This window comes from Notamacropus eugenii, chromosome 2, assembly GCF_028372415.1.
Source record: "Notamacropus eugenii isolate mMacEug1 chromosome 2, mMacEug1.pri_v2, whole genome shotgun sequence".
Classification (NCBI taxonomy): domain Eukaryota; kingdom Metazoa; phylum Chordata; class Mammalia; order Diprotodontia; family Macropodidae; genus Notamacropus; species Notamacropus eugenii.
In genome coordinates this window covers 91,358,720-91,383,143 of record NC_092873.1, presented here as the reverse complement: position 1 = coordinate 91,383,143, position 24,424 = coordinate 91,358,720, and the positions used below count along the sequence as shown (strand labels likewise).

General features: G+C 40.0%; 1 protein-coding gene across 8 annotated transcripts in view; it reads left to right on the top strand.

Moving 5' to 3' along the window:
• ILRUN (inflammation and lipid regulator with UBA-like and NBR1-like domains) overlaps positions 1 to 19,654 on the top strand; it is a 117,041-nt gene extending 97,387 nt beyond the window's left edge. For 2 of the 8 annotated variants that reach the window (XM_072641810.1, XM_072641812.1), the window contains exons 5-6: positions 9,031 to 9,109; positions 10,219 to 16,224. In XM_072641810.1, coding sequence (XP_072497911.1) covers positions 9,031 to 9,069 — 39 coding nt within the window. In that variant the 3' untranslated portion in view covers positions 9,070 to 9,109; positions 10,219 to 16,224. Of the gene's footprint in view, positions 1 to 5,999; positions 7,284 to 9,030; positions 9,639 to 10,218 lie in introns of those variants that run through there. The other 6 variants (XM_072641811.1, XM_072641813.1, XR_011974174.1 and 3 more) reach the window with 5 other exon arrangements.
• The last annotated feature ends 4,770 nt before the right edge of the window (positions 19,655 to 24,424 follow it).

Here is a 24,424-nt window from a genome sequence, read left to right as displayed (position 1 = left end):
TAGGGTGAGCACTGCTGTTTTCTATGATTAGAACACTCCATTAAAATTGGAGAACTCAGAACTCATTAAAAGGGGATTGATGGGAAGATGAGGGTTGGAGGAGGAAGAGATTGAGAAAGTTGATGCCCTCTGTGTAATCTCTGTCCTTCATATGTGAGTTACTTGTTATCACATTGTTCTGCAGGGTGTCATCTGCTTTAGGTGAATAAAGGCAGCACTCTTTTCTTGTACCTGAAGACCTGGCCTACACAAAAGCTAGGGAGGTAATTTATCACACTCTGTTATCTGCTTCTCAGACTACCTCAGGAGTATTGTGTTCTATTTGGGAAACCACATGTTGATGAAATGGACTATGTCCAGAGGAGGGTAATAAGCTAGTGAGAGAGAGAAACCTTTTAAACGGTGCCTGAGTAGCTTAGAGCAAAGACTTAGTGGGAGAACATAGTAGTTAAAGGGTGGTGGACTTAGGTTTGTGGAAGAAGCTATGGACTTAGTCTTTGTAACTGCTGAAGGTAGATTGTAGGACCAATGGGAGAAAATTACAAGGAGACGAATTTTGTCTTAGCATGAGGAAAAACTGTCTCACATTTAAAATGCTTCCCAAAATGTGCTGCTGCTTTTTGTGGTATTCCTGAATGGAATGGTGGACCTAATTAGATGACCTCTAAAGTCCCTCTTCTAATTCTAAGGTGCTCTCATTGTATGAGAACATGTACTGATTGGTTAAAGTTTGAATTGTTGTGACTTTTACTTTTCACTTGTACTGGTGCTTTTAAATGAGGATTGGGTTTGTTAGTTTGTTTATTCTTAGCTTTGTGTTACGAGATGTTTTCTCTGCTAGCCCTCCTTGGATTTGCAGACCTTACTTAACACTTCTTTGGAAAAGTTAGGTTATAGTGAGGAGGCTTTGATTTCTTGTAGTTCATGTAGCACTCCTATAGTACTGCCTAATACTATAGGCATTTTTCATGGACTGTATTGGATTTTTTAGGGTTTGGTGATATTGTAGTTGGGGTTAAAGTTTGAAAGGAACTGTGGCAAAGAGCAAGATTCTGAAGATAGTGCCCAAGAGGAAATAACATTAACTATGGGGCATCTGGAGAGATAAAAGACTCCAAAACTGAAATTTGGTCCCCATATTCTCCAAACCTGAACAGCATCCTGGTCAGAAATGTTAAAATCACTGCATTTGGCCTTATAATAAGGCCCCTGCTGGCATTTCAAGCTAAGGTCCAGTCATCTCCACTTCTTATCTCCTAAATAGAGTAGAACTCTTGGACAATCAGTAGGTGGTATTGAGCACCTAGAATGTGCCCAGAAGTTGCCTAAGTACTGTGGAGAATATACTGCCCCGCCCCCCCCCCTCCATGTGACATGATCCTTGACAAGTTTACAGTCTAATTGGAGAGATAAAACTTAAACAGAACAATTAGAGATAAGTCAATATACATTAAAATACTCACCTGTTAAGTACAATTAAATGGTCATTTATAAAGTTTTTATAATGTTTGTTTAATTGAATTGAAAGTGCCAATTTTATGGTACAGACAGTGAGTCTAGTAGGAGTTATAGAGATCATTGTGGGATAAAGTCATCAGTGAAAGCTTTGTGGGTTTTGAAAAGTTAGTAGGATTTGGGCAAATGGAGAGGGAGAATATTTAGTGGTGGGGAGCTACTGAATGTTATGAACAAAGGTACTAAGGATAGAATGAGAGAGAGAGAGAGAATGTGTGTGTGTGTGTGTGTGTGTGTGTGTGTGTGTGTGTGTGTGTGTGAAGATGAATTAAGAGACTCATCTATAGGGAGCTGAGATGGGGGGAAGAATAATGGGAAATGAGATGGGACTGGTAATTATCTATTATTGGTTTCTTTTTCGTTATGGTGATAAAACTCCTTATCCTTCATACTACTTTCAGATTAATCATCTTTCAAACCACAGTTCTGATGTCACTTGCCCACTTGAAAAACACTTTCAGTGCTTTTCCCATTGTCTGTTGAAAAAAAAGTTGAAGCTTCTCAGCCTGGCACTTGGCACAGAATTCTCCATCTTTCCTCCCGCCACCCCATGTCCCTCATCTTTCTCTGTCGTGATCTTATTTATTTAATTCTTAAAGTGCTATTCCACATACATACTACCTTATTTTTGAAGACCTTCCTGGTTCTGTCCAACTGGATGTGATTGGTTTTCTGTCCTCTGAGCCCCCAAAGGACTTTGTTGCCTCTCTTATGAACACATTCTATCTTGTTTAACAGTTATTTATGTGCTAGGTGTATACTCCATTAGATTATAAACTTTTTGAGGGCAGGACATACACCCTGTCTGAAATGCCTCCTACCAGGCCTTTTGCAGGCTAAATGTTTTGTGGATATTTGTTGAATGGAACTACCAGAATGAGCAATAGTCATAATACTTCTCTCCCTCTCTCCACCTTTCCTCCTCCCCCCCTGCACACTTACTCATACGTGTGTATAAAATTTTAATTATTTTTGCTGATGGAGGCAAGTAATGGCCAATATTCTAAAAGTCATTTATAATTGCCTATAGAATTATGAATTTTTCATCTATTTAAATATGAGTATGTATTGGGGATACATTATGATTCAGACTAAATAATAAAGTCATGTTGTGGACACCTGGCTATGGAAAATCTGGAAAACATTACCTTGAAGACCAGTGCCCTTACCATAATTAAAGTCACACATACATTCTCGTAAGTTTACCATTTGATTCACCCTTCTTGGGCAGAGAGGTGAAAAATTAAGTATTTTTGTTTAAAAGAACTTTCCTTATGCCATAACTTAGGACTTTTGCCAGATCTTTCTAAACTTCATCGAGGAAATAAACAAGAGTTAGGTAGGAACTGAATAAATCAACATAGTTGAAGCAGTATCACCTCATAGATAAATTGGAGGTTGATGCATGGCACCTTTTTTCCCTAAAAAATATTCTTGTATGTCATTTGAATGTTGTTTATTTGAATAGCTTTTGTGATACCTTATTTGTCCATCTAGATTTGAGGTGTGGAGGGGCAGAAATATTATCTGTATTTCATGTAAAAGGAAACTGAAACAAGGAGAAATTTATTGATTTGCCCCGGGAGTTTTAGTGGTGGAGTCAGGACTAGATTCAGAATTCTTGCCACTGGATCTCAGCATGTCATCAGCACAGATTTTTAGGTCAGAGACGTCTGCATGAGATAGTAGGAAGGATTTTGAACTTGGGCTCATGATACTCAGTCCTACCACTTAATACTTGTATGGTCTTGGAGAAGTCATTTAATGTATCTGGGCCTCAAGTTTTTGTAAATGAAAATGTAAAAGGAAAGGCTTGGACCAAAGGATCTCTGAAGTCCCTTGTAGATCTAAATATTTTAATCCTGTAAGTATTATTTCTTCTGGCTGATGTAAGTAGGCAGGGAGGAAACATCCTTGGCATTAGAAATCACTGAGTGAGTATGGCTGGAAATTTGGTTTGCCTTAAAAGAAATTTTCTCCATGGCAAGTGTGTCATGATGCTGTTGGTGGCATATGACAGCATTTAAAGAAGGCAGGTACAAATTCCTGTGCCTTCACAGTTACAGTTTAACTCGCTAAGGTTGGCAGAATAAAATTAAAAGATTGCTTCATGCATCCTGCTTTTTTAGGACTGGGTGGATATGTCAACATAATGGTACATCTGTCACTGTCACGAACTGGACACTTTTGCTCCATGTCTAGGTCTCCTCCCCAACAAGAATTTAATAATAAAAAGCTGTTTGGGCTTAATGAAATGTGCCCTTTGGGAACCTCCAAGTGGGAATGACTCTTCTGTTCACATCCCATCCCCAGGAGTTCTGAGAGCCTTCTAAAGATAGCCAGAAAAGTGTATGCTGACCTGCTCTGCTCAGTCATAAATCTGATTTGTTAGAAATTGACTGCTCTATTTGTCAGCTCAATTGTAAGTAGCCTATCGCAGGGATCACTTAATCTTGAAGGTTAGGAACTGTTTTAGTTAACCCTTTATATGCCCTTATTTAAAAATCTTCTATTACAGAACAGACAACACAAGTGAATGGACATTCATTCTCTTGGTACAAGTTTAACATGGCAGATGTGTTTATTTTAGAGCTCTGAATTATCTTTTAAGGTCAAAATAGCTTCTATTTGGAGATGTTTAGTGTAGCAAAAAGCAATTTCAGTGATGTGGAAGGATAGAAAAGATAAAATTAGTCTGTTTCTTTTGTAATTTTGCTCTTTAAATTTTTGAAGAAATTTAGTTCTTTTGAAGGTACTGGTCATGGACCCTCAGAAACTCAACCAATTGGTTTGTTTATGAACATAAGATCACTCTGAAAATAAGATTAACCCAGAATCATGATAACAGCTTTTTAATCAGCCAGTTATGCCGGACAAAAAGAGGCAGATTAATTAAATTATTAACTACCTTGACTGGGATAGGGTGTTTTGGTTTTACTTTTTTAAACTGGTTCTGGCTGCTTGACTTTTCCTAGACCAGATTGATAGTATGATCATCTGTTACTGTTTCTACTAAATGCCATATCAGGATAATTACTTTGCCATTCTTTTATCTGTGTAGGAAGGTTCACTTTGTTCCCAGGTGGTCATTCATCCGTTGCTGAGTCATCTGCTTTTCTTTCCTTGTACCCCTACTTGCATTCTCTTGGAGATTTGTCTACTCAACAGCCTCTGTCTAATGAATTCTGTATGTAGAATTTAGCAAAAGTCAATCTGCTTTTATTAGGGAAGGAGAAGGAGAAGGGAACAAGTATTTAAATAGTTCCTACAATGTGCCAGGGAGTGTACTAAGTACTTTTTACAAATATTATCTCATTGATCTTCACAACAATCCTGCAAGGTAGGTGCTATTTATTATTCCCATTTCATGGTTAAAGAAACTAAGAGGTTAAATGACTTGCCCAGAGTCACACAGATAGGAAGTATCTGAGTCTGAATTTGAACTCAAATCTTCCTGACTCCAGGTGCAGTACTCTATCCGCTGCACCACCTGACTGCCCCTATTAAGTATTAAAGCATTAAATAAAAAGTTAACTGTTGTGGCTGCTAGTCAGAGCCTGTAGTAACTTAAGTATTTAAACTAGGGGTATCTAGCCTTCTTTTCAATCAGTTTTATGGGAGTCATTAGGGGCAGGAGATTTAACAAAGGAGAGTAGCATCCTATTGAAATAGCTTTCTGAAGATTTTATGCATGTGAAACAAAGGTGGAGCCTTTACATCTCATGGTAATAATAGGTATTAAGAATTTGAGAAAGAGGTTGGAGGTTTTGGTAGGATGGGATGTGATGATAACTTCTTAATTTGGAGGGTTTTTTTTTTAAGTATGCAATGTTCACCTATAGTGAGGCTAATGGCTATGTATGACATTAGAGGATGTATGTAACCATAATTTTAACAATGCTCTATAGGGTTGTCCTTGTTGACTGTCAGACAGAGGCCTTTTATAAAAACTTTTAAAATATGGTTCTTAGAGAGTGAAGTGGACTTTGCAGCTCTTCCTGTTTTATCCATGTACATATAGTTTCTGACAAGGATTAGAGAGCATATTCCTTCCATTCATCTATCAGAAGCAAATAATGCAACCAGTTACGGTGTTTAGAATTGTGTTGTTCCCTTAGTGCCAACCCCTTTGACAGCTATAGCAGATCCAGCTGGCAACACTGATTTGTGGTGCTGTGATTCTCTTATTACTGATTTAACTGAAATCTCTTTTACTTATTCTCCCATTCTCCAAAGAAGGAATGGTTCTTCATAAAGCTTCATTTTCTGAGTTTAGTGTATTATAGGCAACGCTTATGTCTTAGGTTCTTGTGGCAGCACTAGGTAATAAACGCTTCTAAAAATATCTTCTGTGGCTATGTTCCCTGATTATGTCAAAGTGTTTGGGCTTTAGTCTTTGATCAGTAAATTTATTTTGAATGTATTGTGTTGATTTCTTATTTTGAAATACACCTAAGCACGACTTGGTCACATTTTGTTCTTAGGGTTGTAGGCCTCCGGAAGATCATTTTCCCAAAGGAACCAGGTCTACCAGGTCTTCTGTCTTGGAACAGGAAGTAGTACACTCAGCTTTGTTTCTCTAGAACAAGGAGTCTTAACCAAGGGTCCACGTACTTTTAAAAATATATGTATTTTGGTAGCTGTATTTCAATAAATTTTATTTTCTTTACAGTCCTAAGTATTTTATTTTTATTTAAAAACACTTTTGAGAAGAGACCTCACTGGATCCTCACCAGACTGCCAAAGGGATCCATAATATAAAAAAAAGTTAAGAACTTCTGCTCTAGCACCTCCTTGCTGGAGCGTTCATTTCTGGCCATGATTAAGTACCTACTTCTGTGTTACTGCTACTGCCTTTTCTTCATGGACAGCTTGTGGTTGTGGTTGTAAGGGCAAGTAGGCTAAGACTTGCCAGGTAATAGTGTAAAATCTTGCAGGCATTTAAGAAAGTGTTCTGCTGGCATTCCTACTGTTATATAGTCTGTTGCTATGAGGAGAATGGGTCAGGCATTCTCATGGGGCTCTTCAGAATTTTCAGGCCATTGAGCTTTTAATTTTTTAGAAGGAGGGAAAAATAAGCCCCCAACATAAATACTTTCCATGGAACTCAAAGGAAAGTAGAAGATCATATAAATTCTGATTATCTGAAATTCTTATCTTCCTAAGGGAATCTACAGAATGTAGTAATAATGCTATATAACCATGTATTGCTTTATACTGTGAAAGTCCTTTTGCAAATATTATTTCATTTGATCCTCACAGCATCCTGCAGAAATGTGCAGGTGTTATCTCTGTTTAACAGATGAGAAAAAGGAGACAGAGGGAGGTTATGACTTGCCAGAAGTCATTCATAAATCTGTTGTTGACCCAGGAAGACAGCCTGGGTCTCCTGACTTGTAATTATAGTTCTGCCATACTAAACATACCATTATGTATTCTTTGATGTCAAACACCAAGGTAAGTTGTGTGTGGAAAAAAAAAAGGAGCCTTATACTTCTAATTGTGATATAGATATATATCTCTTTCTTCCTTTTCAAACACTCCAAAAGGATTTGTGTCTGAGAAGGAAGCAACACAGGATGATTTAAGGAACTTGCCATGGGTTAAGGCAGATTAACAGCATGAACATTCTGTACTCAGTAGGAGTTTGCCAGTTTTGCTTCATTTTGATCATTTTAAAGTAATTCTTTTTTGAATATTGGTTAAATTTTTACTGTTTTCTCCTATGTTTAAATTGGCAAGGGTCATAATAAATTAATCAAACACTATGGGCTTAAAAACCTGTCTCTTATTTATAATACATTAGAAAGACTGAAGATTAAATATCCAAGGACTGATCTTTTTTGCTAATTTAATAAGAATGTTTCATTTATTTCTAGTGGCAGCAAAACCATTTAGCTCCATTTTGTTTACTTTGGAACTTTGAATCCAGGCTGCCCAGATTCTGAGTGTACTTCCTAACAAGCTAAAATGGAGTTTGTGTTTTTTTATGAATCCTGAGCTGTTTAGTGGGATGAAGGGGAAGCATTTTCCTTTACCATCATATTAATAGTGTGAATCAAATCCTAGTAGAAGTTTAAAAATACTGTAGAATTTTTAAAAACAGTACTAGTGGGGAATTATATATGGGCAGGGATAGGTTCAACCACATTTAAGTATTTTACATGTACCTGACAATTTTATTCCTTGTTTAATTGACGTTACCTGTATTCTGAATTCATTCTCAGTTACGGCTGTTGTTACTAGGTTAATATTTCAAGCCTACTAGAAAATGTAAAAACTATGAGTTGTTTTTCATCAAAAAGATACTGGTTCTTTAAATTACTTTCATTTCTTTAAAACCCCTTCCCAAGGTTTGGTCATGTTCCAACAGGAATGTCTGTGTTTTTGCTGCCATTTCATCTCCTGGGGGCCAGTTATATTCACTGGATATGTTCACATACACTACTCTGGTATTGATACATACCACTCTCAGCTGTACGTTTATCACTGTGCTAGGAAAGCACAGTGAGGGATGTAGAAAAATATGAGACAGCCCTTCCTCTCCAAGAATGTATGGCTGGAAAACTAAAGCTAATACTTCATGGATAACGAACTATATATGATAGTATATGATTAAGTGCTAGATTATTAGTCAGAGTCCATAGAATTCAGAGGAAAAAGGTATCGGTGAACACCAGAGTACAGGTTCTTAGAATGTAATAGTACAAGGGAAGCTTAAATACTGTCTACTTTTCCCTGGATAGCCAACATATTAGACTATTGACCCCAGGTTGTATTCCACGAAAAGTCTCACCTAATAAGCATAGATGTGCTTATATAACCTGCTTCCCCAGCAGGTTTGGATCAGTTAGTATTTGTAATTCTTTAAAAAAAAAAGTTCATATGTATCAAATGCTGATAACTAGTACACTATTAGATCTGATTCAATCTCCTCATATGATAGATCAGGAAATTGAGGCCTAGAGTAGTCAGAAAAGATTTAATAGAAAAGGGATTCAAGAAGGATATAAAGGGAAATGCAAGAAGAGGTAAGAATGAGTATGTGGAACTGTGAGAAGGCAACCTTTGATTAGAATAACAATGTGCATATAAAGAAGTGTAGTGGGAAATAAGTGTTGGTAGGTAGAGTGGGGCTGATTCGAGTGTGTCATGGTCACTAAGTAGAAAAGTAGAGGTTTTATGTGAAAAGAAATGGAATACCATTGATTACTTTCGAACTGGGGAATGATTTGAAAACAAGGTGTATGATAAGACTTTGGAGGTTTGTTTTATTTTTTCCTTCATTTTCTTCATACCCAGCAACAGCCTGATGGGTGAAGTAATTGTATTCTAGGGAAAGGAGTAGTATTTAGAGAATATTGCACAAAGTTGAATAGAAGTTCAACTAAGATTGTGGGACTTGGGGGGAGGATGGAGGGGAGTGTCCCTAAGGCTCAGCCTACTCCTTACCAGAATCCTTATTTGAATTCAGACTTCTTCCTTGCACCAATGTCAGTTTGTTTATATCACCAGGAACTTGGATCTCCACCGGCCAACAGACCTTCAGACTAGATCCTCTCCATTGGGTTTCCACCCCAGCGGGACTCTACAGGTGTTTGGATCCAGTTCTTACTCCCATTCTAGTGTTCTCCCCTGCCCTAAGGGTAGAGAAAAGGACACCAGGGAGCTCTGCCATTATCCCACCTGGAGTCCAGCACACTTCACTGTTGGAGAACCATTTTGTTTTTGGTTTTGGTTGGTTTTTTGTTTTTGTTTTTGCATTATTCCAAACAGTTTGAAGAGTGCACTTTCTAAACTTTTTACTTGAAGGGGTGTATCTAACCCAGCTGGAAGCCTCCTCCATCTTCTTGTAGACCTTTAAACAACTTGTTCTCATTCAAGTTAGTGTTTGAGTTTTATTCTTCAGAGTGCTTTTCTTGATACTTTAAATGGGTAGGGGAGGGCTTCTCCACAAGATAGGATCTGCTCTGCCCCTTTTGGGTTGGGGATGTCCAAGTTGACTCTGGGAGCTGCCATTGACCATGGGGATTCTGGAACACATGAGTGAAGTCGAGGGGACTGACTGCCCCCAGCAGGGTTGAAGAAATTAGTTGGCAGCCACAGAAGAACTGCTATAGGTGGTAAGTATGGGGAATGGTTTAGCAGTGTTTTTTAGCTCTTTCCATTCTGCGGCATGCTTGGAGCTTTGTGGCACAGTAATAGGCATCACCAAAAGTCTCATGTACTGAGCATGTCCCTGCTCATAGCCAAGCCATGCTAACTTCTACTCATGCTGGTTCTTTGACTCATCCTTGACCAACACATGTGTGAATCTTCTGTTATCACACTGGAGTGATTTTTTGTTAGTGTGACCGTGGCCAGAAAATTTCTTTCACTAATGGCATACGGCTAGCATGCATTAGCATGCTGGTTGAAAAGCACTGGGTCAGAAGAAATGGGGAAAAGAAGCCAGATTTGACTAAATGATCATAGATACCTATATAAAAGTTAACATTTTCCCTAACATCCAGTATTCAGTATATTTTATTTTAGCTGACAAGTGATTGATGGTTTGAAAATATGTCACTGATTTAAAACCAGGGTAGCCTTGGTGGGCATAGAGAGGTAGAGCCTTACCACCTGGCCACATCATATTTTGCATTAATAGGACTGAGGTGGAACCACATACTAAACGCCATATTCTTCTGTGTTTGTATTCAGTGTACATAAGTGATACAAAAGAACAAGCGCTAGTCTGGAGGAGCATTGACCGGGAATGACTCAGGAAATGATCTAGAAGAGAGGGACTCATGGTGTTATCTGATGCTGCCATCAGTGTACACTGGGAGATTTATGTTATTTTGCAGCCATGCAGCAAAAGCCTCCTGTCTCTTTATTAACCTGTGTGAACCTTTTTATTTATTTAAATCAAATCACGAATAAAAGCAAAATGAAGACAGGTGTGTGAAGTTTCCGTGTTGTGGTGGTTTATCCTACAGCATGCTCACTACTTTGAAAAGGGTAACAGAAATAAAGGCCTTCAGTAAGGTGCTTTAGTAATTTATTACAGCAGTAATTTGGGTCTGCCCAGCTTCTAGAGATACTTTAAAGACAGCTGGCTCACAAGTACAGTGAATTTCAGTCTTGATTTCAAAAAATAGTTAAATGCCTACTATGTATACCATATTGTTCAAAAGCATTAGCAAATAGAGGGACTAGGGATTGATCCTGAGACAAAAACATGCAAAGTGTGCTCTCTGCCTCGAAGCTGAGTGACAAAATGTGTATGTCTATATAACACTTTCCAGTTTACAGAGCACTTTTATCTTTTTTTTTTTTTTTTGATCTTAGATCCTCGCTAAAACTCTGAGATGGTAGTTGGGATGGGTGATGATGACTTAGATTTCTGTTACATTTTAAGGTTTACAAAGCATTTTTTTCATAAGGATCCTATGAAGTAGTGGTTCAATCATTGTTATCCTCATTTTACAGGTAAATAAACTGAGGCTGAGAGAGACTTGCCCAGAATCACATCACAGTTGATTATAGCTGTGCTTGGACTTTGGCCCCTATTTTCTAACTTCAGGTCCAGTGCTCCTTTTCCTCTTCGCTTGTCAGATTAGGAAATGTGGTGACTTATTCAAAGTCATGTAGCTAGTAAGTGGGGGAAAAGGAAGCTAGAATGCCAGATATTATAAATCTCAGTCTAGGGGGTTTTGTTCTATACCACAATGCTAAGAGAACTAGTTTTTCTCCCCTTGATACCTTGGTTCGGTAACCACCCTCTTGCTCAGAAGTAGTTTTCAATCCATAATTTTTCTTTGAAGATGTTACCACCCAGGCATCTTGTAAACTATCATGCATGTCATTGCACATTTATTTTGACAATTGTAAGAGCAAATGGCGTGTTGGATGGTTTTTTAAAAATTGAGTTTTGCTCTGATGATTACTAAGGGTTAGAGATTTTTTACATTTCAGGAGCCTGAGTTCAAGGTAAATGGAAACTGAGTATCCTTGTCTATATTTAATTTTTTAAAAAAATCTTTTAAATAGTAGATCCTGGTTATCTCTGGGTATCTTAGGATATAAAATCTGGAAGACTCAGGAGCCTGCCTAACTACTCCACCATCTGATTGGTTTGAATGTCATGTTCTTGCTCCTCACAGCAGAGGAAGTTGTTCATATGGGGAGTGGAAAAGCATCCCTGACCCAGCTGAGAGGTAGAGAGCTACTCTATACCTATGAGAGTTCCTCTGTCTCCTAACCTGAATCAGGGCTCTAGTTCCATTTCTAGCAACTATGATATAACAACCATTGGATGTTGAACTCTCTGTTGAGGAAAGTGGGAATACTACTTGAAGAGTGAGTTCCTTATTGTCGAATACTTGCTGCACTTTCGTTGGGAACCATAATCCTACATGAGTGAAATTCTCTAACAGATGGGCCCAAGAACCCTGCCTCAGAAAGCCTATCTACTTGTCCAGGTAGGATCTCATGAACTGTGGTGGCTACTGTGTTGTCATTACAGATATTTGGGGTGATGTTCCCTGTTCCCCAGAAAATATTCTTTGGTTTCCCACAAAGATAGCATAGCACCTCCTCAGTAATCTGTAAACTCACAGATTTTGTAAGTAAAAGCTTCTGTAGTGTGTAAAGGATTCCTATTTGGGTACTGATTAGATTAAGATAATCTCTGAAATCCCTTCCTAACTCTGAAATTCTGTGACCTTTGCTTGAGCATGTGAATGACTCTTTCATATATAGTTCTTAGGGAGAACCTCTAATTTGTTTTTCTGCTTTTGGTCACCACAATAACATTGATTTCTATTGCCGTGAATTATCAGAGTCAATTTGAGTTTCAGCTTCCATTTGAAATATACAATGAAAAGTTTTTACTGCTAAATGTTTTCCTGGGTGACTATACCAACTTTCTAGTGTGTGCTACACCAACTTTCCAAGTAGGGATTGTAATTGGCCTGTAATTGGTCGTGGCCCCAGTGGCCCTTTGTTTCATTCATCTTGTAGTTAGGTTCAGGACTTAGGTGTCTTGACTTGTATCCCTCCTATTGCATTCCATCTTCACCTGTGGCATCACTGACTTGTGGAAGAAACTATGCTGCTGAAACCAGGTCAGATCAAGTGCTTTTGGTGTAATGATCTCAAAGTGATCTTGAGCGTACCTAATTTAGTCTTTAGCTTAATTTCACAAGTTAATTTCTACATTCACCATATTTGGAAGTGCAGTAAAAAAGAGTCATTTCCTTTACTCTGTCTTATGATGGAAGCTGATCATATTGGGCAAAGTACACTGTTACCCTGTCCTTTCAACTCTAGCTGCTAGAGAATGCTAATTATGGTAGTGAGTCTGCTCTAGCTTAGTCGGACAGCAGCTGTGGTCTCCTGCCTTGAGACAGCCTGCACAAGCTGTGCTTGGAAATTCCTTCATTCCTTGCTGTCTCTAAAAATCTATTACTTTTTCTCTCTACTTGAATGATTGATCGGCTCTCAGGATTTAAAATCAAGCATATGTACAGCTGGTGTCTTAAACTATTTGAAAATTGTATTCCTTTTCTTTGGCGGTGTGAGAGCAGTGGAAAGAGGGAGGGTGGAAAGGGAGGAAGAACATGCACCAGAAGGTACTTTTCTGCCTCACTAAATAGGCCTTTAGTACCTCCACCTCTGGAATTATTGCCATTCCCCTAGTGAACGGGAATTAGGAATCATTCCCTTCTCCCCCCTCCCCAAATGTCAAGTAAATAGTAGATAGAGGATTGAGGAAAGCTTGTATAAAATTGATTGAATACCACATTGTAAGTAAGTAGTCTAAGGGTCAGAGCACTAGTGTAGAAATTTTAAAATATGTTCTTCCATCTACCTCTGCCAACAAGCTGAGGCTTTAGTGTTTCCTCCTTAGTAAAATAAAGACACCTATGTGTGTCTTGAACTCTGTGTTGTATATTTATTTCCCAGATTTTTAATACTGGGCAGTTTAAACGTGTGTAATGCGAGTTGGGGGCAGGATAGTTGTGCTTCATAGAAGCTGTACTGAAGTTTGAAGGGCAGGCAGGGAAGTTTAATTTGGTATCAATACTCATTTGACAGCAAGTGAATATTCTTCATATCAAGTTTATCTGTATGAAATTTTTCCTCACAGTGTGACCCCAGGCAAAGTCACTCAAATCTCTCTGAGCCTTCTTTCCTCATCTGTAAAATGGGGATAACAATAGTGCCTAACTCAGGGTTCTTGTGAGAATCAAATGAGATCATAGGTCCAAAGTCCTTTGCAAGCCTTAAAGCACTGTATGAATGGTAGCTATGACAGTTAGCCTGCTGACAGTGATACTTTAAGGTTATAACAAAATTATTTCCTCCCAAGATAAAGAATTTGAGATTCAGAGAGGTAATGGCGTGCTCAAGATATCACATGGCCAGTTTGTTGTAGTCAAGACTCAGTTGTGTATTTGTCCATTCAAAATCCAGGACTTTTTCCATTATATTGCACACTTCATAATTCTGTGCAAGTATTATCTCCTTTTGACAGATGAGGACACTGTGGCTCCAAGAAGGGAAGCCATTTGCCCATAACTTGTAAACTGACTTAGTCTTTACTTCTGACTCCCAAATACAGTGCTGTTTCTTTTTCTTATAATATTATTTCTCCAAACTGAAACTCGGCTGGCTTTTTGATATGTCTGTGGCAGACTAGGGTAAGTGTTTGAGCAGTTGCTGAGAACTGAGTCTGAACCACTTACCTTAAGCCTCCTCCTTTCCATTTTCCTTCCTCCTCATTCAGTAGTTACAGTTCTGCTTGAAACTGTTGCTGTAAAGAACAGTTATTTCTTAGGCAGTGGAGAAGGACAGAGCTGTCTGCTGCAGAGCATCCGGGAAATGGGAATGATAGCTCCCAGGGGTGTGGGTCAGTGACACTGTTCAGTAACTGGGATTTTTTTTTTTGGAGGGGAGTGTTGGTAACAAGAAAAAAAACCTCTGGTTAGCGCTAGATAAGATGGTGCTTTACATTTGAGGGCACCCTCCCCACTCTTTCTGATTGCTCTCATCTCTTGTTATGAATACAATCAAGCTTCTGGATCTCTGGATTTTTTGTGGCTTGATTCAGGTAGATTTTTACAAAGTTGAAAATAAAATCACTAAAATATTGGAACTGGAAAGAACCTGAGTCCAGAAGTCCTTAACCTTTTTTGAGTCATGGATCTCTTTGGCAGACTGGTGAAGCCTATGGACACCTTCTCAAAATCATGTTTTTAAATGCATAAAATAAAATACATAGTGTTACAAGGATAATCAATTATGTTGCCATAAAGATGTCATTTTTTCCCCATCCAAGTTCACGGATTCACTGAAAACTACCCACAGATGCATTGAGGGGGACCTCAGAGTTAAGAAGCCATGCTGTATTGCCTCATTTTACAGAAGTGAAAAAGGGTGACCCAGAGAAGGGGATTTGATTTGCCAAGAGTTAAGCTGTCAAGTCAGTGACCAGATTGATCCTCCTGAGCCACCATCCTCAGTACTGCTTTTGCCACTATACTGTGTTATCACAGTCCTTTGGTTCATACAGGACAGTACTAGACTCCCACAAATTGGTAACATGACCTTGCAGGTGCAGTTAATGAAATAAGTCAACACGTTACCTCTGAGAATGTTTGCTTTGATCTATAACTCTAGTCATTCACCTTTTTACTGGGAGAAAATAGGCGTGCTTCACTCTCAGTTCTCGTCATTCCTTTGATGAGAGTTCTGAAATCTTTTCCGTATTGCTTCCTTTTACATTATTGTGGGTGTTTTTTTTTTTGTTTTTTTGTAAGTTGCTCTCCTGATTCTGCTTATGTGGCTTTGCACCAGTTCATATAAGCCTTCTTAAGTTTTCCTGAATTTGTCATATCTACAGTTTTCTTGTGATGCAGTAATATCCCATTACATTAGTTTATCATAGTTTCTAGTTTTCTACCACAAAAAAGTTAATATCTGTTTTAGTGACTTGTTTCTCTTTACATTTTTTATGTGGCTAGCTAACATTCCTTGATGGAGTGTGGTTAAATAAATAAATGTTAACAGTTACTTATCAAGCAGAAGACTTTTTGGCCAAAGATATTTTGTTCCCAGACACTTTAAATTGATTACAGTAAAAAGAAAATGAACTAGTAGAAGAAGAGTGATAGTTGCAATACTAAGATAACAAGGAAGAAGAAAAAACTATTATCTTGCCCCTCTGCCATTTCTTTCAACAGGAGTACAGGATTAAATCTGGTTTTTAACAGATGGGGGAAATAAGACCATGAAACATTAGATTCCTGTATGTGGGAGCATGATGTCTTTGGGATTTGGGGGCAAATTTCCTGGAGGACAGGTGACAGCAGGTGACATACATATGTGGTACACCATGTCCAGGTTTGTAGATAAAGAACAAGTGTCATGTTAGCTGATCACCAGTGTTAGCACTGATACTTGAACCTAATCCTTCTCACTCCTAAATTCTTGGTTCCTTTCACTGTCATACTGACTTGTAATGACCAAAGGAGCCTTACAGGCAGTTGTTGAGACAGTGGAGCAAAGGAAATTGTATTCAGTGCAGTTGGTTCTGTTAATGGTTGACTTGTAAACAGTCTTCATGCTGTCAAAATAAATCACTGATTGTCTCCAACTCTCTTCTAGGGGTTCCACGGCCCTTATCCTTTTGGACAGTCTTAAAACGGGTATCATCAAGAAGAGAAATTTACAAAGAAGGATGGACTTTGGGTGGGGAGGGCAAGGGGTTCCTTTGGATTCCAGACAACACAATATGGACCTCTGGCTCTGACTCCACATCCTGGATGAAGAGGAATCTAAACAGACTAGTTTCAAGTAAACTCCGTATGCATGTGTGAATGCTGAATTGCGGGAATGCTGATCGAGGCTACAGAGAAGAAATCCTCACGGTCAAACTGTGTTATGGGAAGGGGGGAGGGGCTTTTTTTTTTTTTTTAAGGTAACACAAGTAATTAGGTAGCTCAGGAGGGGAAAAAAGTTTCAAAATGGGAGAGAGAAAAAAAGCCATCTTTTAAAACAAAACTTATTTTGCCTACAGAGAGGCTGTTGTTTTGAGAAAACGTTTAGTCAGTTTTTGATTGGTTTTCCACCAACCCCTTCCCTCCCTTCCCTTTCTCTCCCTATCCTCCAATCTCATTTTTAAAAAACGGGCAGCATGAGTGGTTTTGGATTGGCTGTTTTACTCCTTGCTTTGAGCCAGGGGTAGATTGGAAAGCTCGAGTCCTGCGTGTGTTTTGGGAGTCTGTTGCATTGAGTGTTTTATCTGTTGTTTAATATGAGGTTAGAGCAGGCGCTGACCTTGTGTTTTGAATGGCATTGGCCATTTAATTGTTGCTCTCTCCCCCCTTTTAATGTTGTCAATTTACCCATTTGGCATCTGAATTAGCCAGCCTGTGGCTCTCTACCACAAGAAAACCTGAAGACCAAACTCTTTCCCTGGGTCATATTCAGCAGAGGAGGCCTCTGGAACACACTTTGGATGATAGAGGCTTTTATTCATCTGGATGAATCCACACACACACACACACGCACGCATGCACACACGCACACACATACACATGCATTCTGAAATATGTAACAAGAAACAAAATTGCTTTTCTTCCACATTTCTCTTATTATAGAGAAATAATCTCCACAGGTAAAATTTTATTTAGGGTTTTTCATGCATTGACTTTCAATAATAGGGGATAGGCTACATGCCCTTATGTCATCAATTCCCCTCCCCCCCCAAAAATGTTTTGTTTCTTGGTGTAATTCACCAGCTAGTGTGTAGTGTGTAAGTTTTAAAGTGTCATGTGTTTATCTGTTTTCACCAAATTCCTTTCCCTGTATTTTCCCTCAAGTCCTCCTTTGTGATATGTTCACAGCCAGCCTGTGGAGGCTGAGCTGCTGCTGTCTGGAAAAATTGAAACTAGAGCCGTAAGTGTAATCAGCCATAGAGGAGAGCCACCTTCAGTCACTTCTCAATCTTAGAGGCCACATTAGTCTGGAAACAAGAGGTCCTCTGGGCAGGGTGCTTTGTAGAAGTGGCTGGGAACTAGGGTTAATGGGCAGGGGAGGGGGGTGGGGCATGGGAATTACAGCCACAGCTGGGGCCCAGCTGCTGGCTACACATCTGTTTCAGGCTCAAATCTCTGCACTGCCCTGACTGCCTGTTGGCTCTGAGACAGGTAGGATGTGGATATTCCAGTGGGAAGCTTGAACCAGGCTAGAACAGCTGTCTGCCAAAGATACAAGAATATGCAAAGTCCTCTTTCAGCCCCTATCTTTCCCCAATCCAAACCCCAACCCCCATTACCCTTCTCCCCAAACCACACTAAAAAGTCTTAGCAAATAACCAAGTCGGGAGGGTTGTGTTGTCTTTCAGTGAGTGGATCTGAAATGCAGTTGCAGTGTTGTCTGCCCATTGCCACTGCCAGGGTGGCATTAAGCTTCCCAGACCAGATATGCAGCTGCAGGGGGTCCTGTAGCCTCTGTGTATATGCATCTTTGTGTGCTTGAGAGTATGTATGTATGTATGTATAAGGTTTTGGTGTTTCTGGATGATAATTCTGAGAATGTGATCCTCATCCTCCTCTGATACTGTGTTTTGTTTTTTTTAAAAGCATGATTGTAAGAGAGAGGGAGAGTGTGTGTGTGTGTATGTGTGTGTTATAATGAGAGGATGGCCTTTTGCCTACTAGGGAAGTCCTGGGGAAAGTTAGGAGCCAGCTTGATCATAAGGGGGCAATTGTAGACCAGTATGGGATTGGGGGTAGTGTTTATACTGCAGTAACCATTTTCTATGCACATGCTGAGTGCCTCATCCCCTTTGCAAAGGGGGAAAATGTGCTGGATGACTTGTAAGCCCTGGAGCTGAGTTAAACCAGCAAGAGTTCCAAATTCTAAGAAGAAGATTATGGAATTCTGGGGGAGAGGCATAGATTTCTGCTTCTGCTACCATCTTCTGCCCTTTCAAACTTTTTGCGGGCTTAGGCTATATCCTGAGACCCAGGAATCTTCTGTTAGTTCCTTCCTCTTTTGCTAGCCCAGAAAGTGGAAAATCAGCAGCCCTTCCCAGGGTATCCTTTGCTACATCATACTCAGGCCTAATTTGTATTTGAAAGAGTTGTCCCACCCACTGTAATAGCAATAGAGGGGATTGGTTACAAATGCCTTGGGCCCTCTTGAATCACAGGCCTGATCCCTTCCTTGCAGCTGGGTGATAATTCTTACCTGCACACACTGGAGTCACCTTAGCTTAAACTCCCTTCAAAATACAGACCAAGGAGTGAGTGCTGTCTGAGTCAAGTGAAGCAGGACATGGTCAGCAGCTCTTACAGGGTAACAAGGGCACCTGTCAGATGTGAGTTTTTAGCTGCTGACTTCCCCATTTGTTTCCTTTTTTCTCTTTTGGCTAACTGGTAGAATGCTCCCATTCCTTTTGTCCTTATTTTGGAAACATCCAGCAATACCTGTAAATCTCTGGACAGGGCAGCCTTCCCCATTTGAGGTAAAGAGGGAGACTTTTTACTGCCTTGTCTGCAAAATGGGAAGTATTTCCCCTTTGGTGCTGACTCATGGTCTACCTTGTTTAGGCCATTGGGGAGTAGCTAGGGGGCTCAGGGTGAGATCAGTATGTGTGGTGTGTATGCATGTTTTCTTTTTGGGGAAAGGAGGGATAAGAGTTGTTGGGGGCATTTTTCTAAAGTAAATCTGTGCTTCCTTCTGGGAGGAATGCTTCCAGTCTAGGAAAAAATCTGCCCTAACAGTTGTATGGCCTAAGGTTAACTTGTAAGGGAAGGTGATGGGGACAGAACCTCCAGGACTTGGTCTGTGCCCTAACACCTGGAGTGTAGGGATGCTGGACCCACCTGGAAATGCACGATGTTCCCTACCTAGGCTTTCCTGCCATCTCTCTGGTCATTGGAGTGGGGTGGCATGAAGGAGCAGCAACAGCTCCAGGCTGCCCCCTCTTGTTAGGGTGGTGGTGCATGTGTTGAGAGACAGAGAGAGAGAAAGAGATGGATGATGTGGTGGGGCCTCACAGTGCCTGGGAGGAGATGGTGAAGAGGCTTTTCATTACTGTATAAATGAATATTTGTATGATTAAATTAATACAGAAAATCTACATCTGTCCAAACCTGGTGTGTTTCATTGAACTCGCTTATCAAGCTCTTTCTCTTTGGCACCCCAGAAGTTTCGTTCACTCTGGTTGTCAGCTTGGTGGTGTTTTGCAGTCCCCAGTTTCTGGGTTCCCAGGGCTCTCCCAGCATCTAAAGTCTGGCACTCACTGTACTACATTTTGAGAAAAAAAATCAACTACAACCACATGCCTTAGCCTATGATTATTTTTGGTGCCTGGATCCCCTTGGAGGGTGGTAGTTGTTGCTCCTGAAGGGTGGTAGTTGTTTAAAGAAAATTATTAAACACCTGTTCTTAAGTCCAGCTCTCTGCTTGGTACTGAAGTAGTAGTAGGGTGGTAGGGTGGAGTCTGGACTCACCACATATCTTTCCTCATGGCTAGGAATAGTCTTCTTCCAGTTGTAAGAGTTAAGTTACTGCTACACAGAATGTTTATCTCTCCATACCTGCCCTACTGGATAAATTTGTTCATTTTCATTTAATTGCGCGCCCCGCCACCCCCCCACACACAGGGGAGTTGTTGCTCTTACAAGGCTGTCTCATGCTGAGTAGGAGGCAGGGAGAAGGGATGTGTTCCCTGAGTTGGAATTTTGTGTTTCATACAGAAACAAAATCAAGAATGGTATGTGGATACCGAATAGGTATTTGTGGATTGGCCTGGTGGGAACCTAACCAGTATTTTAAACATTGTTTCTCTGGAAATGTGCCTGATTTTGCCAATGGGAGGGCCATCTGGCTAAGTCAATCCTTGTTTGCAAGAAATTGGCACTCTAAGTAGAACGATGGCATTAAATACAAGAAAAGTTCAACACTACTGCAAGAATCAGTAAAGACGACACTATGAGTTGACACAAGGCATTATGTTATTTTTTTCTTTAAAAAAAATTGCTGTTTGTTTTTTGCATCACATTGATTTTTGAATACCTTTCTTCCCCCACCATGAGCTATCCCTTGTAATATTAAAAACAGCACATGATGAATGGTGAATGGTGTATTCAGTTAAACAAATTTTAAGTACTACACGTGAGGTAAGATGCTTTGTGCCTGGGGCACAAAGAAAATGAGCCTGTGTGCTAAAGTCGGAAAAATAGTCCATACCTTCCAGGGAGGATACAGTCAACACAAGCAAATCCAACATCATTTGAGGAAGAGAGAATGCGAAGAGAGGGGGTGGAGAGATAAAGAAAGGTCTGGTTGGTGACACCTGAGCTGAGCCTGCCAGGAAGACAATAATGACTCATAAAAAGCTGTTAAGGTTTGCTGAGCCCCTTATATACATATTATCATTCAGGGCTAACAACGGCTTAGGGAGGTAGTCACTTTTATTCTTATTTTACAAGTGAGGAAATGATGCCCAGGGTTACCCAGTGACTTGTAGGTGAGGATTTCAGCCTGAGTTTCTCAAATCCAAGTCCATTCTAATAAAGGTCTTTGATTCCGCTACTTACTGCCTTTGTCTGCTTGGCCACGTCACTTCCCCTCTGTAGATTTCAGTTTCCTCTGAAAAATGAGTTGGTGATGTCTTAAGATCTCTTCCAGTTCTAAATTCTGTGATTCCACAAAACCAAGCAAAGGGTTCTCTGAGAGGCAGAGGTGAGAAAGGAGTGTCTCCTAGGCATAAGAGCAGTCTGTTTGAGGGCATGGAGGTAGGAGATGAAATATTGTTTAACAGGGAATAGCCTATTTCTTTGGAACACAGATTGTATTAAGAAGAGGATAATGTGAACAATTTGGCAAGACAGATGGGAGTGTAACTAGGTCTTTAAATGCCAATCTGAGTTTACATTTTATCTCAGAAGCAGTAGAGAGTTAGCAGATATCTTTGAGCGAGGTAGTGACATGGTCACACCTGTATCTCAGAAAGATTATTTTGTCAAATGTGTGTAGGATGAATTAAGGAGGGTAGAGAGGGCTGAGGAATCAAGAACAATTAGTCTTTAGCACACTCCAGAGATGATGACCTGACTCCTTCCATGACACTGCTGTAGCTTGCTTGTCCTACCTTTATGGCTCAGTCTCCTTGATAGATCATCTGGAAGTGGGGAGAGATGGGAAATACCACTGGAAAGGTCTAGAGGATGGCTGGGTGCTTCAGTTCATTCTTTTAAACACTATTTACTCCAGCTCATGCCTATAGAGCCTTTGTATTTATTTTCTCATTTTGTCCTTGAGCAGGGAAACAAAAACTCAGGAGAAACCAAGTCACACAGGTGTTGGTCAGAATCATGGTGAAAACCTTGCTTTCATAGCTCCAAGACTAATATTGTTTATGGGCCTGCATCACTATCTGTTCTGACCTCAGATCCCTGAATTTTTCTTTCAAGAAGTAATATCTCTAGGTAATAATATAGTAATGGATGGTATTTAGCTAGCATTTTTAAATTTATCAAGGATTTTACGTGCACATAATTTGTGCCTTCCTATGACTCAGTGAGATAGAAAGTATAGTAATCCCTATATTACATATAAGGAAGCAGGCTGAGGTTACATCAGTCAATCAGCGAGTAAGTATGAAGTGCATCTTCTGTGTCCAACACTTTGTTAGGCTCTGGGGAAATAAATATTTCCTACTCACAAGTTGTTTAACATTGTAATAGGGGAGACTGCAGGTAAATTAATATGTAAATATATGCAACATAATATAATACGAATGAATACAAATCTATAGACAAGGTAGTTTGGGAAGTTTATGAAAGGCTTCATGTAGGAGACAGTCCTTGAGCTGCTTTCTTCAAGGAAGAGAGGAGGAAGTAAATATGGAATGTAATCCAGAAATATAGAACAACCATCTTGAAGCAGTAGATACAAGAGATGGAGTGTTTTGTGTGAGGAACAAAGGAAAAGCCGGTTTGGCTGGTTCGCAGAGTATATGGGAGGAGAAATAATGTCCAGTAAGGCTGGAAAGATAGATTGGATCCAGGCTTTGTAGGTCTTATTTAAAAGCTAAATAGGAGCTGATGTTTTGGAGGCAATGGGAAGCCATTGGAGTTTATTGCGTGAGGCGGGGAGCAAAGGGGTACAAAGAGTACCATGGTCAGATGTGCGCTTAAGGAAGATTTCTTTGAAAGTAGTGTGTAGGATAGACTGAAGTAGTGAAAAACTTGAGGCAGGAGATCAGTTGGGAGGCTTGTTACAGTCTGGGAGAGATGATGAGAGACTTAACTGAGGTGGGAGCCATGTGAGGTGAGACTTGAGAGATGTAAAGATGTAGAAATGTGAGATTTAACAACTGGTTGGATTTGTGGGATGAGGGAGAGTCGAGTCGAACATAATTCAGAGATCACAAAACTGGGAGACAGGAAAGATGGTGTTACCTTGGACAAAAACAGGAAAGTTTGGAAGAGGGGAAAGTTTTTTGGGAAAAACAATGAGTTCAATTTTGGTTGTGTTGAATTTTCCATGGGCATGCTTTTTCTAAGTGTCAGAATCAGGAATTGAACCCAAGTTCCAGCACTTACCCACTACGGTATGCTGCCTCCTAAGGCACCTACCTGATAGTAGATCCAGAACTGGACATTTGTGCCAGTTAACAAGCGTTTATGAAATACTAGTGTCAGGTACTGTGTGAAGCATTGAGACACAAAGAAAGGCAAAAACATGATCCCTGCCCTCAAGGAACTCACATTCTAATGGGGACAAGATTTGGAAATTAAGTCTCTTGTGTGTTGTTGACCATTAGAGGTCTTGGACTTTACTGTAGTACCATTGATCATAAGATTTAGAGCTGTAAGGGACCTGAGAGATGATTATTTTATAGATGAAAGGAAAAGGATTGAACATTTACTATTTGTAAAGCCCTGTGCTTTGAAAGTTCAAATAGAAAAGCAGAGGCAGTCCCTTTTCTGGAGGAGGTCACATTCTGATGGAGGCAATACCTATTGGATGTTTCAGCTGTAAGGCAGATGGAAAGGTCTTGTGGTCCATAGGGTTCATCTGCAAAGCAGATAGCAATGTATCTTCTTTAATGTGGAACACTGATAAAATAATGTTTTTCTTATGTGGAACCATTTGACAGTGCCAAGGACTTTGGTGTCAAGATCTCTTTTCTAAGCCTTCAGGGGGCTTCCTTGGATGATGGCTATAAGTTGCTGGTTCAGAAGCAGGGCTGGCATCTTGGGGAGTACTGCCATTCCTGGTTCTCTTGGCCTTACCTGTCTATCAGTGGAAACTGACAAATGGTTGTTGGTGATGGTATTGAGAAAGGTAATCTCAGGGAATGCTCACATCAGCGTTTGTGGAGGTCAAGCTAGAGACTGGGCTAAACAGTCCAGTGGCCATTGCTATTCCTAAAACTGTTGGGTTTCAGGGTCCTGGGTTGACTCCACTGGGGTTGGAGGAGAGGTGATAGTAGTGGTTTGACCCTATTGGCAACATTCTCTGTCTCTTCATTATGGTAGACCAGCTCACCTCCCTCGTAGGTAACAGAGAATATAAATAGTAGGGCGCTTGTCCACAGTAGTTATGGAGAAGTAGAAGTTATAGAGAAGGGAAATCACTCAGTCACACTGGTAGTTAAGTACTAGAGTCAGAACTCATATCCAAGTCTCTTTCTAATTGGTGATTTTTCCTCCTGTACTTGCAACCTAACTCATCACAAAGTGAATAGTGGAGAGTGGGATTTTCTGGCATTGAAAACATGTATATTTCTGAAGATGAATATCTGGGCCCTTTGTTGCATTTTCTGTGTACTCTTCGTCCCCACTTTGCCAGGATGAATAGATTCTGAAATCTAGAGGTGTTCTCAGAAAATTCAGCA